At 41.1% G+C, this 15,894-nt stretch overlaps 1 protein-coding gene across 5 annotated transcripts in view; it reads right to left on the bottom strand.

Annotated features, from left to right (window-relative positions):
- LOC149324013 (3',5'-cyclic-AMP phosphodiesterase 4D) overlaps window positions 1-15,894 on the bottom strand; it is a 534,014-nt gene that overhangs the window by 150,099 nt on the left and 368,021 nt on the right. For all 5 annotated transcript variants that reach the window (XM_089495362.1, XM_089495382.1, XM_089495369.1 and 2 more), the window contains exon 2: window positions 5,667-5,858. In XM_089495362.1, the coding sequence (XP_089351488.1) occupies window positions 5,667-5,858 (192 nt within the window). The remainder of the gene's footprint in view (window positions 1-5,666; window positions 5,859-15,894) is intronic.

Genomic DNA, 15,894 nt, shown 5'->3' with positions numbered 1-15,894 from the left:
CTTCTACCCATCTCAATCTAAATAATCAGGCAGCATCATGCTGGGAATCAGTGCTCTGCAAGTGCTGGCAAGGATCAAACTAGAAAGGAAAATTTTAAAAATCCACATACCAGAGTGTTTTCATCAGTACCATCAAAATGCAGCAGTGTCAGGGTGACTGGGTGAGAACTGGATCTGTGTTGCAGCAATGAGCAAACTTTTAAACCCATTGCCCTATTTTCCCAATCTGAATGGCCCCACCTCCATCCCCAGTGGACATTTCTCCTACATATTCCCCAGCTTTTGTCAGCAACCACTGAAATGTCAGATGATCTGATCTCCCATATATATAGTTTGGCACTCACTTACTTGATGTACTGACGTGGGAGAAAGTAATGGAATATGAGAACCCAAGAAGCTGCCTTCTACTGAGTCAGTCCATCTAGTCTAACACTGTCCACTCTGACTGGCAGCAGCTCTCCATGGTTTGGAGTACAGTTATTTCCTAGTCTTGCTGCGAGATTCTTGGTGGTTTTCTACCCAAGCTGTAACCAAGCTTGGCCCAGCACAGCTTCCAAGACAAGATGAGATCAGGTTCAAGATGGTGTGGTATGACAAACAGGCAATAAGGAAAAAATAATTAAAGCAGAGGTGAGACCTGGGGCCCTTTCACGCTTTCCAATTACAGCACCTTGATTCCCCTTTAACAGCTATGGGTGCACCTTGTGAATTCTGTACATGATAATTTGATGAAGCACTAGAGCTCTCTGGCTGAGATTTCTAAATTCTCTTCTCTAAACAAATTCCCAGGATATTATGGCTGTTAAATCATCTGAATGAATACTGGGCATATGATTAATAACCACGGAATTTTGCAAGCTAACTGGAAAAGAAAAATAGGAAACTAGAGCAAAGGGGAGGCAAAAGTGCCCTGGTTAAAGGGACTGGTTAACTGGAATCCCAAAGTTGATTAAGTCCATCCGAGGGAAGGGTATGCTGCAAGATTTTACCAAATATACAAAAACAAATCAAATCAAATCAAAACAAAACAAAAACAAAAATAAAAAAGAGAGCGGTAACAGCTCATTTCCTCAGGGTCCCAATTCTCCTCTCCCTCTAACTCTAGTAAGATTGAATCTGGCTGAGTGGTAGCTTCCATATTAGAAGAATGGTGAACCCATTCAGGTTTTAGCTTGAACTTTAGATATCTCCAAGGCAGAAGTGTCAATAAGAGGTGTGGGGAGTGCAGACCATACCAGGTGTTACCTCAGAGGTGGGATGTGGGACAGTGGAGTGCAATGTTGCTGCTGGTGTCTGCCCTTTATTCTCCACTGCTGTGGCTCTCAGCTGAGGTAACCTAGGCATGTATGCTGAGAAGGAGGCATGGGTGCACATCCCTTCCATCCCCCCACCTACAGCTTTGTTTGCCTCCCACCCAACAGCCCTTCCAGATGTGACTGCCTGGCCAGGTGAGCAAAGCAAAGGGAGAGGGGGCAGGGAGGACAAGGTAGGCCTTTTTCAGTTTAGCCATGCGGCAGGGTAGTCAGCAGGGTAGGCGATTGAAGTAGCAGGAAGGAGAGAGGATGGGAAAGGCCACACACCCCAGCACCCCTTTTCAGACACCTGCATCAGGTGACATCAGCCCTAGTGATGCCACCGCTCCAAGGTGCTCAATTCTGTCCCATAAATATCTTCATGACCTTGGATAGCTCCACTGAAGCTCAGTCTAAAACCACACTCACCATCTTACTAACATGGAAGCCACCAGCAATCTGGTGCTGCTGCCAGTTACCTCTCCTACCCTGTCCTCTTTTCACAGTAGATGAAGCTAACCCACACCTATGGATAGTAAAATTTACTGGCAGAACTTTGGGCACAGATTGGCGAGAATCTTTCATTCTCCATCATATAATAATACAGGTTGAGTATTCATTATCTGAAATGCTTGGGTCCAAAAGTGTTCCATATTTCTGATCCCCCCCTCCCAATTTTGAAATATCTGTATTTCCATATATGTACATAATGAGACATCTTGGAGATGGGACCAAAGTCTAAATACAAAATTCATTTATATTTCATATTCACCTTATACACATAGCATGAAGGTAATTTTATTCAATATATTATTTTATAATTTTGTGCAAGGAACAAAATTTGTTTAGATTGAACCATCAGAAAGCAAAGGTATCAGTATCTCAACTATCCATGACAGAACTTTTTGGTTTTTGGAGTATTTTGGATTTCGGAATTTTGGATGAGGGAGACTCAACCTATACTAACAACAAAATGAATCCCTGCAACCAGCTTTAAATTCTGCTTCTGAAATGAAGAAAGCATGCACTAATTATGATTTTAACAACGAGAAAAAAAGGACTGTGAGATGGATTTATTTTGGTACATAGAAAATATCTGGTTGTGTTCTTTGAACTGAAATCTATGACGGGTTATAGACCGCCACTTTGAGGCGGTCTGCTGCCGCCGCCGTTTGCTCCGTGCAGGAGCCGCAGCAGCCACACCGCACGGCTCCCGCGCGGAGCAAAAAAGGAGCTCCAAAATGGAGCTCCTTCTTGCGACACCTCTGTGACGTCGCGAGGCGCCGCTGGTGCATTCGCGACATCATAGGCGCCGCGACACATCTGGATGCTATGCGTCCGATATGTAAACATGGCGGCCCCCATGTGGAAGGGGCGCCGCCATGTTGTACGTATGGAATACGTACTAGGGTTAGGGGGGTGCGGAAGCACCACCCCTTCCTAACCCTAATACGTATTCCATACGTATTTTTTGGCGGTCTGTAACCCGCCTATGTCTTCTACATGAGGTTCATGAATGCTGGGGAATCTAACAAAAGAACAATGCAAATGCTATAAACCCAGGGTATCCTCACTACTGCCTTATGATGCTCAACCCTCAACCAAGTCAAAGAGCTTTCTCACCCTGCTTCTGTAAGATTAAATAAGATGGCCTATTATTAATGCACCATAAATAATGCATTTTAAAACACAGCAACCAATGAGCACCTTATTTTCCCTTTTTCAAGCAGTATTATAGATAACAGGTTTAATTTTAAGGCTGCTGGACAATGTAATGTCACACATTTATATCCAGATAGCAGCAGGAAGGAATGTCATGTGTTTCTAAACATAGAAATGGCTGCTCACCTTCAAGGGTATAGCTGAAGAAAAACAACAACAACAAAGAACCTCAGTGAGATGAGCAAAACAGGAGTTCAACAGAACTGGTGTTTTTCCATTAGTATGTCTATAAATGTCTTTACTTTCAGAAGATGAATATGAATAGAGAACTGACAAAACAAGATTTGTATAATATGGAGAACACTGATTTTACTGTGTCTTGTAGAATTGGTTTGCATGGTTTTAAGATGGCCAATTCTTCTATAAATCAGGTGAGACTCCCACCTCAGGCAGTGGAGCAGGAGGGTGGTAATTAATACTACGTTGCTGGGAGTCTTCCAACTACCTTTTTCAGAGAGTAATTCTACCAGAGACAGTGATAGTAGCCTTTGTTCTTTCACCTTGTGGCAATAGTAGGCCCTTGGTATCCAGTGGGGTTTGGTTCCAAATCCCCTTTTGTGGATACCAAAATCTGGTCCCATTAAATACAATGGTGTAGTAAAAAGATGGCCCTTATATAAAATGACAAAATTAAGGTTTAATTTTTGGAATTGATATTTTAAAAAATATTTTCAAGGCATGGATGGTTGAATCTGTGGATAAAGAATCTGAGGATATGGAGAGCTGACTGTAGTTATACCATCACTGGCCTGTAAGGTTGGTTTCTACTGGTTTTATGTCATTCTGAGTCTTAGAGGGGAAGTGGGAGGGTTAGGAAGAAGGAGGAGGAGAAAGAAGAAGAAGAGGAACAAGATGAGGAGGAAGAAAAGAAGATATAAAGCTGTCTAAGAGTAAGTCAGATTCCATTATTCCAATTTATCTTGGTCTTCTCTGACTCGCAGTGGTTTTTCCAGCATCTCACAGAAATGTTACCTGAAAAGCTAGCCATTAAATCTTTTGCATAAAAAACTGTACTCTATTACTAGGCTTTATTAGTACTGTTAATGGATAAATAGATGGGGGAGTGCATAGAGGGATAGATAGATGGACAGATTTCTCTATTAGCAGGATAAAAATTGTGAGGTTATCCTGGAAAATTTCAAGAAACATTGGACAAATGAAGTTTGAATAGGTTGGCATTGTTCCAGTATTGCACTATAACTGAGGGTCAGAGTGGTGCATATGAAAATAATGACCAGCTCATGATGTTGATCCCAGATGTTACTGGTACGCCACTAGGATGTCCACATGCCATACTTTACAAAGGACAGTCCTCTATGTGAAGGACTGTCTTCTCCTTGTAGATCTTAATCTTTAGCCCCTTGAAAGCAAACTGAGCAGGCACACAAATTCCCAGTTCATGCTTTCCCTCATATTGTGAAATGGATTATTTTTCTGTTGAAATGACAGTAATTATTCCTAAATGTCTGTCTGTAAGCAAAAGGGAGGACATGTAAGTTTTCTGGAAACTAGTGTAATCTTTTGCCCTCTTTTTTGGCAATGCATTAAGTGGCCATCCTATAAGCCTTACAGCAGAGGTTTTATGTTGGTTTTGTAGTGAGATCATAATCTGATCAAAAGCAAATCCATATATGTGATTAGGATCTGATTCACAATCATGGAACAGTCCATCCTAGTAGATACAATTGCCAACAATGTATAGGCTCACAGCTAAGAAATAAAAAGTAACAATGTAAAGTAAAATCAATATCTCTAAATCACCAGTGGTGAAATTGACAGATGTAAAACAGAAGTTTCTTTTGAGACAGGGTCTGAAAAGAAAAACAACAACCCAGAAGACCAGGAAAGATACTATAAAGCAAAACTAAAGGTGAAGTTTGGAAAGCAAAGTAGAGGCAGGAGGGAGGCCTCACACAGCCTTAATACTGACCAAACAATACAGTGCCAACCATCATGGATACACAGAATGGAAAGAGTTCTTGAGAGTTACTGTGCAAGATGTTAAGAGTTTACGTGTGCCTTGTTGTGAGATCAAGATATTATTGTGGTGAGTTCAAGCTATCAAACAAGTGATCTTCTTAAGGGCTGCTGTGTCAAATTTTATAATATCTGTAGACAGTCTTGTCACGAGACAGACTATAGTGATCATTAATATTTAGCTATTTCTTTTACGTTTCTGTATCACCCAATTGTTGGCACTCTGGGCAATTCACAATACTGTTTTTGTTGCAATAAAAACAAATTAAATTGCCATAAAGTACATAAGAACAGCAGGAGAGGACAGGACAACATTTGTGCAAAGATATAAAAAGCACTATAATGTTTTTTAAAATGATAATTTAAAAGTTGCACCGTGATTCCAGGAGGTGTCAAGCTAATTTGTTTTGACTACTAGACCTTCTTCAGTAGTACCCCTAGCCATTTTGTATAAGGGACACTATTTTACTACAACATTATTTATAATGTTACTTGAGCATCCACAGATTTTGGTATCCATGGGTGGGATCTTGCAAGCAAAGCCCAGCAGATACCAAGGGCCCATTGTACCAGGATTAAACTGTAATTCTGAATTTTGGCTGAAATTGTTTTCCCTGTGCTTTCCATGGATGAGTTATAATCACCCAATGTTCAGAGACTGCATTAAATACTTACATATCACTGGCAATGGAGGAATTCCTAGACATGGACTTTGGAGAGAGGTCATAGTCACTATCAGACCGATAGAGGAAGGACTCCCGACGTTGACTGTGAACAAAGTTAGCTTGCAGAATAAGCCCAGATCCAGGGCTTGTCATGGGATCCAAGGGACTCCGTCCCGATGAGGTGCCATTGTCTACGTCAAAACTGTAAGGAAGGAAGGAGGAAAAAATCAATGCTACTTCACAGTCCTGACAATTTTATGAACAAACTTAAGTCTTTTTCTCACTACACAATTATAGCACTTTGATACAACTTTAATTGCCATGTTTCCAATCTATGGAACCCCGTGATCTGTAGTTTAGTGAGGTATTTATAACTTTACCAGAGAGCTCCGGTGCCTTGGGAAACAACAAATCTTATGATTCTTTAGGATGGAGCTATGGCAGTTTAAGTGATATGAAACTGCTATAATTGTGCAGTGTGAAAGAGGCCATTGTATCATCCATCCCCCTTTTACTGCTTCATTCTTCTTCTTCACACCTGCTCATCCAGTTAATGGCTGGTGCAATGAATGCATTAGAAGTGTCCATAACAAGGAAAACACACAAATGGACAAGCCAGAATGAAAATATACTGTGGCAAATACTGCCATCTTTAAATCAATGGTTTTTAATTGTTTTGAGTTGCATGGACACCTTTGAGAAGCTGGTGAAAGGTATGAACCCCCTGCCCTAGAAAATTGCATGTAATCACAATTTTCAAAATAACAAGAAATAAAACAAAAGTGTGTGTGTGTGTGTGTGTGTGTGTGGAGAGGGGAACAAAATATTTTTGTGCCTGGTTTACAGACATCCATGGACTGCCAGGGGTGCATGGACCTCAGGTTAAGATCCCCTGTTTTGTATGGGAAAAAAATCATTTTATTAAACTTTTAATAAGATATATTTATGTGATAGTAAATTATATCTTTGTTGTATTTGCCTTTCCTCCAAAAGTGAAAAAAATGTCCTTCAGTCATTTTTATCTTCACACATCCCTGTGAAGTAGGTTAGGCTGAGAAATAGTGACTGGTCCAAGATCACTCAGTGGACTTTATGGCCTAATGGCGATTTGAACCTGGCACTCATGGGTCCATTTTCAGCACATCAACCACTATTCTATCCTGGCTTTCCTTACCACTTCTTAACTTGATTCCAAGGTCAACCTAGTGTAACTTCCAGTGGTTTTGGACTAGAAACATCTCTGTAGCTCTGAGGGGTTTTTCTAATAATACTTTATGTATTTATTTCCCTAAAAATTTAACTGAAACCAGAATTTCAAAACAAGAAATTTCCTTTCTTGTGTAGATATAAATCATTGCCACTTAATGCCCAATCCATGCAATCAGGCACCCACCTGGGTGTTCCTTTTTTTTAAAGGTCCTGCTCCACTTCCTCTGTTTGCAATTACATGGTTCACAACAAACAAACCACACAAATGCAAAGTGAATTCAAATAGCTTTCTGTGTGGTGTTCTGCCCATACCTACTATCCCTTCCCAAGTTTCCTAGGAAAATAAACATGACATTGCTTGCTGGCTCCTCTCTTTTTTTGAATATTGTACTGCTCTGTGACTTCTCTGTATAAATGATCAACAAAATATAGTAGTAGTAGTAGTAGTACAACTAGTAGTAACAACAACAACAACAACAATGCTGTCAGCCCTCTGTACCCACATGGATCCAAGCAACCACAACTTGAAAATATTCTCTCTCTCTCTCTCTCTCTCTATATATATATATATATATATATATATATATATATATTCTAAAAAGCAAACTTTGATTTTGACATTTTATATATAAGGGACACCATTTTACTCTGCCATTGTATTTAATGGGTCTTGAGCATCCATGAATTTTGGTATCTATTGGGTAGGGGGGTTCCTGGAATCAAACCCCAAGGGATAATAAGGGCCCACTGTAATGCAGATTTTTAAAGAGTAGTGAAGCTGGTACAAAACTAAAGAAGATAAAGGGACATTGATCACATCAAGCTGGAATATATATATATATTTATAACTTCTGTCAGATGGTAGTCAAACTTCCCCAAGCTAACTGTTGACCTCTGATCACTTCAGGCCAGATATACTTTTCACAAAACACTGCAAATATTCAAATAGATTATTTTTATGACACTATGTCAAAGCTCAAACCCTGCATAGAAACCAGTTGTGAGGTAGAATCTTGGTGAGACATGAGCATTCTCAGAAAATACTAAACACCCCTTCCTAAATGACAAATCCTATAATTTAATAGGATGAAACCATGGAAATTAATGTGGAATTTTAATACTATAATTGTGTTTGTTTGTAGCTGTTTGGGAGCCATACAAAACTGTTCCTGGAATATTTGTAATTTGCCATTTACATCCAAGTTGCAGTGCACTACTAAGGTCACTAGATGGGAGTCTAAAACAGCAAGGTAACAAACATCCAAGATACAAACTGACATGTGAAATTGATATTGCTACAGCACCCAGAGAGAAAATATTTCATACATATACTACTACGCGTACACAGTTCACTTGCAAAATTTGATTCATGGAACTTGGCTATAAAAGCAAATAGGTCAATCTTCCAGGAGGGAAGACGATGAAAATACAAGGTTGCCAGATCATACTACCCATTCATTTCAGTTTACGTTGGTGCTGAGTTGATGTAAAACTTGCAAAAACAGTGTTGGTTTTTCTACCTAGTTTCCTACATTTTACAAGCTGAGGCCAAGTACAAAACAGTGGCTGAGAAAGATTAGCAAATAAAAAGTGAGAATAAAGAAACAAGAAATCAAATTCATTTCAGTTTAGTCCCAGAACTGAGCCCATTAGCCTTTCATTTAAAAAGAAACAAACAAACACAATATTCCCGTTTCTACACACCACTCCTTACAGAAAGCTTTCTTTGTCTCACCAGCCTGATTCTGAAATGCTGTTGCCATTGTTAAATCATGATGATGGAGGACATTCAGAAATCCTTAGTAATACTTCAGATCACCAAAAGATTTACCAGTAGAAACCTCATCTGCTTCATTCAACCCTTGGTTAACAACATTGGCCTCATTCATCAAAAGGGGAGCAATAACTGAGCAAAGAGTCAATGTCTGCTTTCATTTACATGGGAGAACACAAACAGCTGAGAGCTGAAGGTAGGTATGATTTCAAAACACATTACTTGATTCATACGTGGGCGGGATACAGACGGGCAGGGGAAGACGTCTTGGAGGTGTATTCTGCTGAATACGGAGCCTCCAGACCGCCCGCCCCGGGGGCGTGGCTCAGGAGATGGGGCTTCCACACGGGGGGCAGTGAAGACGCCTCACCTGGGTCCGTTTCGGACCTGCAGTTTCCAAACCGCCGCCTCGGAGGACGCTGCAAAGAGAGAGGCAGCTTCCTCACGGGCGGCCATAAACGGGGCTTTTTTTTTCCTTTGCCGGCTGGCAGATGCGCAGCTGCAGCGCTAAGCAGCGGCGGCAGAAAGCTTATGTGCACATTTAAAGTGCCCAAGCCCCTTTAAAACTTTTTCCCTCGCCCTGCCCAAGAACAATGGTGGTCTCCTGCCAGCTGGTGATCAGCTGGTGTTGGCATCCTTGTCCGCTTGCACGTTGCCAGTGTCACCAGCATCATGGATGCCTCCTCTCCTTTGGTCCCCGCGCTCTTGCTGAATCTGCAATGCACAGCCACAGCTGTCGCCGCTGCCACCGCTGTCCCCCTGCCATCCCCCATCACCTCCCTTGTACATATGTAAATATTTACAGTTTTAGCGGTTTTTATTGTTAGGTGAAAATGGCACAGGAATGTGTGTAGGGGCTCACTTTAAAGTCCAAACTTTCCAAGCAGCGCATGCATACATGTTGCTCTAGGGTTAGGGTTAGGGTTAGGGTTACGTGTCTTAAAATGCGCTGCAGCTGTGCTGCAGCTTCCACACCTGCATGGCAGCTGACGCTGCAATTAAAGCCTGACTGCAAACTGCGCATGTTCCAGGACCCCGACTCATTATGCGACGCAGCAGACACGGAGCTTTTAAATGGGCAACTTAAATTAGCGGCGTAGCAATTCTGGCGTACCGGTGCAGCAGCTTACAGACAGAGCTGCGCAGCTGCGCATCAAACGGAAAAGAAGCAGAGAAAAGCAGCACCTTTTTAATGCCGCTTCTTCCCGCTTGGGGCGTGCGGGGGGCGTGTTCATGGCAGCATTCAGGTAAGGCCCGTCTGAAGGCTCTACCTTCATGACGTCATGAATACACCCCTTTTTGCCCGTCTGTATCCCGCCGTGATCAGTAACTAAGTACAGTCTGACCCCTGTATCCATAGAGGATCCATTCCCATGGTTACCAGAGATAAGTGGAAACTGCTATTAGCTGCCTACAAACACTAAGGGCCCGAACACACAGGCCAAAACAAAGCTGCTTCAGGTCACTTTGGAGGTATGCTGTTTAAATGATGCATGCGTCCTAAGAGGCCGGAAGCTGCACCAAAGCCACACTCCAGTCCTAAGGTCTGGAGCACAACTTTGGCGCAGCTTCCGGCCTCTTAAAGAAGCTTTATTTTGGCCTGTCTGTTCATGCCCTATATTTCCAGCAAAGGTTGACCATAGAGTTGTGCTGGAGGACCTCCAGATGCCTGGAGAGGTCATCTGCTGCTGCTCTCATCATGATTATATGAGCTGTAATCCAGAGCAGCAGGTAGGTGCCTGGTTGGAAAAGGTTGCACAGTCCAACTTCTGTATCTGCAGAACTCATAGTTTCACTTACCTGTTTCTGAAAAATGTTCTCCCATGCTTTTTTAGGTCCTCCAGTGCGATTCTATGGTATGCTTCCACTGGAAGTTGACCATACCATTGCATTGGAGGATGTAGAGATTCTAGAGAGGTTTTCTCTCTAGGCATTTCTAGGTCCTCCAGTGGATTCTATGAGATGCTGCTTCAGGGAGATGTTCATTTCAATATGGTTCGCAATTATCCATAGTTCTGTGTTTCCACAGTAAGTCTAGAGATGTATCCCTTGATGGGAATGGGATCATATCGTATCATAATTCAGTCATAAATTCAGAGGTATTGAAGGAGATTTTCTTTTAATCCTCTTGGGTTTGTGAATGGAATCTGATAGTAGGTTGAACTGAGCAATTTATTTAATGAGAGTGCTGGTTGGACAGAAACTAGCATGGCATGTAAATTCCACTTAAGTGCTTTCTGAAGCTGCTGTAGATTCAAGACACACTTCTTCTGTAAATGCCAACTTCTCACAAATACTCTCCTTGACAGGTAAATACTAAACAATCTCATTAGGATCCATGAACAGCGGTGGAGGAACATACATTAAACTTGATATTTTGCTTTCCCTAAATGTATATACCTGCAACATGTAGGATTTGTTGGCCTCGTGATAAAGCCTTGTATCATTCATTCTGATAAGCACAGCATCCACTCGTAAGTAAAACCTCAATAGTACGAAGAAGGCATAGTGGTTTGAGTGTTGGACTGTGACTCTGCAGACCAGGATTTGATTCCCAGCTCAGCCATGAAACCCAGTGGGTGACTTTGGGTAAGTCACATGCCCTCAGCGTCAGGGGAAGGCAATGGCAAACCCCCTCTGAACAAGTCTTGCCAAGAAAACCCCATGATATATTTGTCTTAGGGTTGTCATAAGTTCAAAACAACTGGCACACAACAACCAGCTGGGTGGACACTGGTTCAGTAGCCCAAGGCTCCATTCCAAACAAGCAATTACATAAACTTTATACAGACTTCCTACAAAAACATGCAGGGGCAGCAACTGAGCAACAAAAGGTTATGATAGCCAAACAAAACTCACCTATGAGGAGGAAGCAGTGTTTCCAAACTACGTATGTCACACTTGTTCTTTGTAACTTATTCTGCTATTCTAACAGATTTTGCATCAGAATATGTGAAGATGTTTTGGAACATGGCACAGAATGGTTCATACATGTGTAGCTTAACATGAAATCACTAGGAATTTACAACATTTCCTACATCTAAACAAACTGTTTTTTTCAATCTGGGTCTACCTCATTTAGGTCTTATAGGTGGGTCACAGACCGCCGAAAAGCGGCGGCCTGCACCCGCCCCTTTCCCAGCTGGATCGGGGCCTCAGTGGCCAGAGCAGCATCCGCTGAGGCTCCAATCCGTCGCTTTCCAGGCTGCGGGGAAGCGGCAAAAGGCCCCTTCCCTGCAGCCAGATTAAAAGAAAGGGAAGAATAACCAGCAAAACATGAAGTTTTAAACAATAGTGCATTTTGGTACTTTATTTACATTTAGAAAACCTTCTGCAAGATGCTTTGGAAAGCAATATAAAATATAAACAAACCTTGGTTAGCTTAAACTTTTAATTTTAGGGTGGATCTACACTATACATTTATACTAGTGTAATATCACATTAACTGCAATCCATATCACTCCAGCCTATAGGACAAGGAGGCTAGGCTAGGGGTGCTAAGCCTCCCCTGAAATGATGAGGCACCAGTGATTACAGCCACCAAGTCTTCTGTGTACTTGAGCTCCTGTTCTAATTTATAGCCAGTTTTACATTCACTTAATAAGTTTATACATGTTTTCCCCTTTCTTGATATCTTCATAGAAACTTAGAGATGGAGGGGACAACAAGGGCTATCCATTCCAATCCCCTGCATATTCATATTGAGGAGGGAGCAAGCATGTTTTCTGGAATAATGGATGCAAGTTACAGGAAAAAAGATTCCACCTCAACATTAGGAGGAACTTCCTGACAGTAAGGGCTGTTCGACAGTGGAACACACTCCCCCAGAGAGTGGCGGAATCTCTTTCCTTGAAGGTCTTTAAACAGAAGCTGGATGGCCGTCTGTCGTGGATGTTTTGACTGAGAGTTCCTGCATGGCAGAAGACTGGACTGGATGGCATTTGTGGTCTCTTCCATCTCAACGATTCTATGATTCTGTGATTCTCATGCACTCCTAAAAGATGCCTATTCAATCACTATTTAAAGACCTCTGAACATAGTAGACCCACCAGCCTCTGAGGCATTTGAACTGCTCTAACAGTAGAAATGTTCTTCCTAATGTTTGGGCAGGATCTCTTTTTCTTGTCATTTGAATCCACTGGTTCATGTTACAGTCTCTGGAGCAACAGAAAACAAGCTTCCTTCATCTTGTGCATAATACCCCTTCAGATATGTAAAGATAGCTATCATCACTTCTCAGTTTTCTCTTCCCCAAACCAAGCATACTAGCTCCCTAAGTCATTTCTCATAAGGTTTGATTTCCAGACCTTTATCATCTTGATCATTCTTCTCTGGTCATAAACCAGCTCATCGATAGCCTTCCTGAACAATGGTGCCCAGAACTGGACACAGTATTCCAGATGAGGGCTGACCAAAGAAGAGTAAAGTGGCAGTAGTATCTTCCTTGATCTGAAAACCATACTCCTGTTGATGCAGCCCAGAATGCGTTTGTCTACTTTGGCTACTACATCACACTCAGTATTGTTTAGCTTGTAAATCCTAAGATTGACCCTTGGCTAAAAACACTAAGATCCCTTTCATATTTTACTGCTTTCAAGCCAGGTGACTCCCCTCCTGCATTTGTAAATTTCATTTTTCCAGCCTAGATTTAGGATCTTACATTTAGCCATACTGAAATTCATTTTGTTAGTTTTGACTCAGCTCTCCAGTCAGTCAAGGTCAATTTGAATTTAGTTCTTAAGGGAGCCCTGGTGGTGCAGTGGTTAAATGACAGTACTACATCTGCAAGGATGTGAGTTCCATCCCAGGGGCTCCAAGATTGACTCAGCCTTCCATCCTTTTGTAGGTCAATAAAATGAGTACCCAGCTTGTTAATGGCAATTGCCTTACACATGTAAACTACTTAGGGAGTACTAGTTCACTGATAAATGGTATAGAAATGTACATGCTATTGCTATTCTCTGAGGAATTCACTACCAGCCCTCCAATTTGGTGTTATGTCAACATTTGATAAGCACACCTTCTATTGCATCATTTATGTTACATAAGTCATTTATAAAGATGGTAACCAATACTGTGCCCAGAACAGAACCCTGAGGCACCCCACTAGTCATTTCTCTCCAGGATGAATGTAGCACTGTCTAGCCAGCTTGCTTGCAAAAATATCAAGGAAGGGTCTTTCCCAAAACCTTACTGAAATCAAGATATACTACATCCACAGTACTTTTCTGATCTACCAAGCTTGTTACTCTATAAAAAGAAAGAGAAAGAAAGAAGGAAGGAAAGAATAGTTTGTCATGACATGTTTTTGAGAAACCCATGCTGGTTTTTAGTAATCATAACATCATTTATTTATTCATAACATTATTTTCTAAGTTCCCAAAGACTGACTGTTTAATAATTTGTTCTAGAACCTTTCCTCTCATTGAAGCTGAACTGACTGATGGGTAGTTGCTTGGGGCCTCTTTTTTGTCCTTTTTGAAGATGGGGATAACATTTGCTCTCCTTTAGCACTATGTTAAAAGCAAAATGCATTGAATAATTATATAACATTTCATTTATTATTTTATCATTGTGTTCATAATAGTCATATTTTTACTTGCTGTAGTTGATGGTGGTATTATTATTTTTTAATCTGACTTTTTATTCTTTGGTAAAAAGTAGTTCGGTATAATAAATAATAATAATAAAATTTATTTATATCCCACCTCCCTACAAAAAGCAATCGGGGCGGCTATGGTACGACCCCCAAATCTGTGGGGGATACATTCCCAGACTTAACACCGATAGGAAAAATCACAGATAACAGTGAACCCTGTATCTCCCCCAGGTTCTAACTATAGAATTGCTCTGGAGGACTTCCATATGCTTAGAGAGACCATATTTTTTCATATGTGTGTAAATTAAACTGTGAGCATGGGTCTGCTGATAGAGGGGTCATGTTATACACAGAACTCATAATGACCTGCGTGGCAAGCTTGACTCTGCATCCAAACCCCTTAAAACCATTTATAGGATCCTGTTATTTGTACTTTAGTGAGGTACTTGCCGTTTTCTGTATCACCATAGCTTTCTAGCTCTAAATAACGAATCCAGCTATAAATCCCAGGATTTATAGGAGTTATAGGAGTCAAAGTAGTATCAACGTTCTATATCTGTGGAATTTCTTAGTAGGCTGCATGGGCTTGTTGCTCAGGAGTTAATTTTTGTTTGCTTCCAAATGTTCTTGGACTGGGAAAAAAAAAAGGAAGGAAAGAAAGAAAGAAGAAAAGGAAAGCATCTGTACTCATTCCTCTACAGGATGTATTTGCTTATATAAAGCTAGCACCATTTACATGACCCAAATACATGCCCTGCCTCTGGGGTGTATTCAGCTTTCCCAGGCTTCCATGTGAAAGGAAAGGAAGGAGGGGTCCATACTTCTATGAACTGCATCTTGCAGTTTAAAGCAGATGGGCCATCTGAGAAAGAACTCAGACCGAGAAATGACAATTTCAGTAAAAGTGAATAAAGGTTAAAAGATAATCTGTGCACTGGCTCAACCATTGCTTCAGGCCACCCAGGAAGAAAAGGAGAACATGAACCAGACAACTGCTTTGCCAGTTATTGCAAGGGGTTGTGATGCATTGAAGGATGGGTAGATTTTCCCATTATACTAGTCCTACTGTGAACAGGAAAATATTAGTAATATTGACAACCATAGTGAGAACAGTTTTTCCTATTTTACCCTATCAGAGTTCCAAGAGAAAGGGTACCCTTTCATGCCTAGCAGCATCAGAAGATACATATTTGTACAATTTTTGTAATAAATAAATCACTATTTATTTTTGTTCCTTTCCTTTGTTAATAAGGTGGTACTCAAAATTAACAAGATAGCATCATTGCATGAGAATATAAATTCAGAAACAAGGGGAAAACACAACTAGGAAATGTTATAATTGTTCTGTCAATCATATCCTCTTTCTTTAGAGCCTTGGTGAAAACAAGACAGAGTATGGCAATGCTACTTTTGTAGATATCACTCAATTTCCTCAAGGAACATCCCTACTAACCATGCAAGTGTGTGTGTGTGTGTGTGATTCTGTATTGCTAGAAGCCTAAAAGGAAGGCTTGGACAGAGAAGAAAAACCTAATCCAGACTACAGGCTTTATGCAAACAGCAGCCTCAGAAATCAATAATAGAAAAATGACGGGACTATCTTGGCAGGCTGCTAAAGATGAAATATCTTGAGCTGTTGTGCTCATAATATGTGGT

The sequence above is a fragment of the Sceloporus occidentalis genome, unplaced genomic scaffold (genome assembly GCF_023333645.1).
Source record: "Sceloporus occidentalis isolate IW3139 unplaced genomic scaffold, rSceOcc1.0.p SCAF_1, whole genome shotgun sequence".
NCBI classification, from domain to species: Eukaryota; Metazoa; Chordata; class Lepidosauria; order Squamata; family Phrynosomatidae; genus Sceloporus; species Sceloporus occidentalis.
This window is presented reverse-complemented; position numbering and strand designations above follow the sequence as displayed.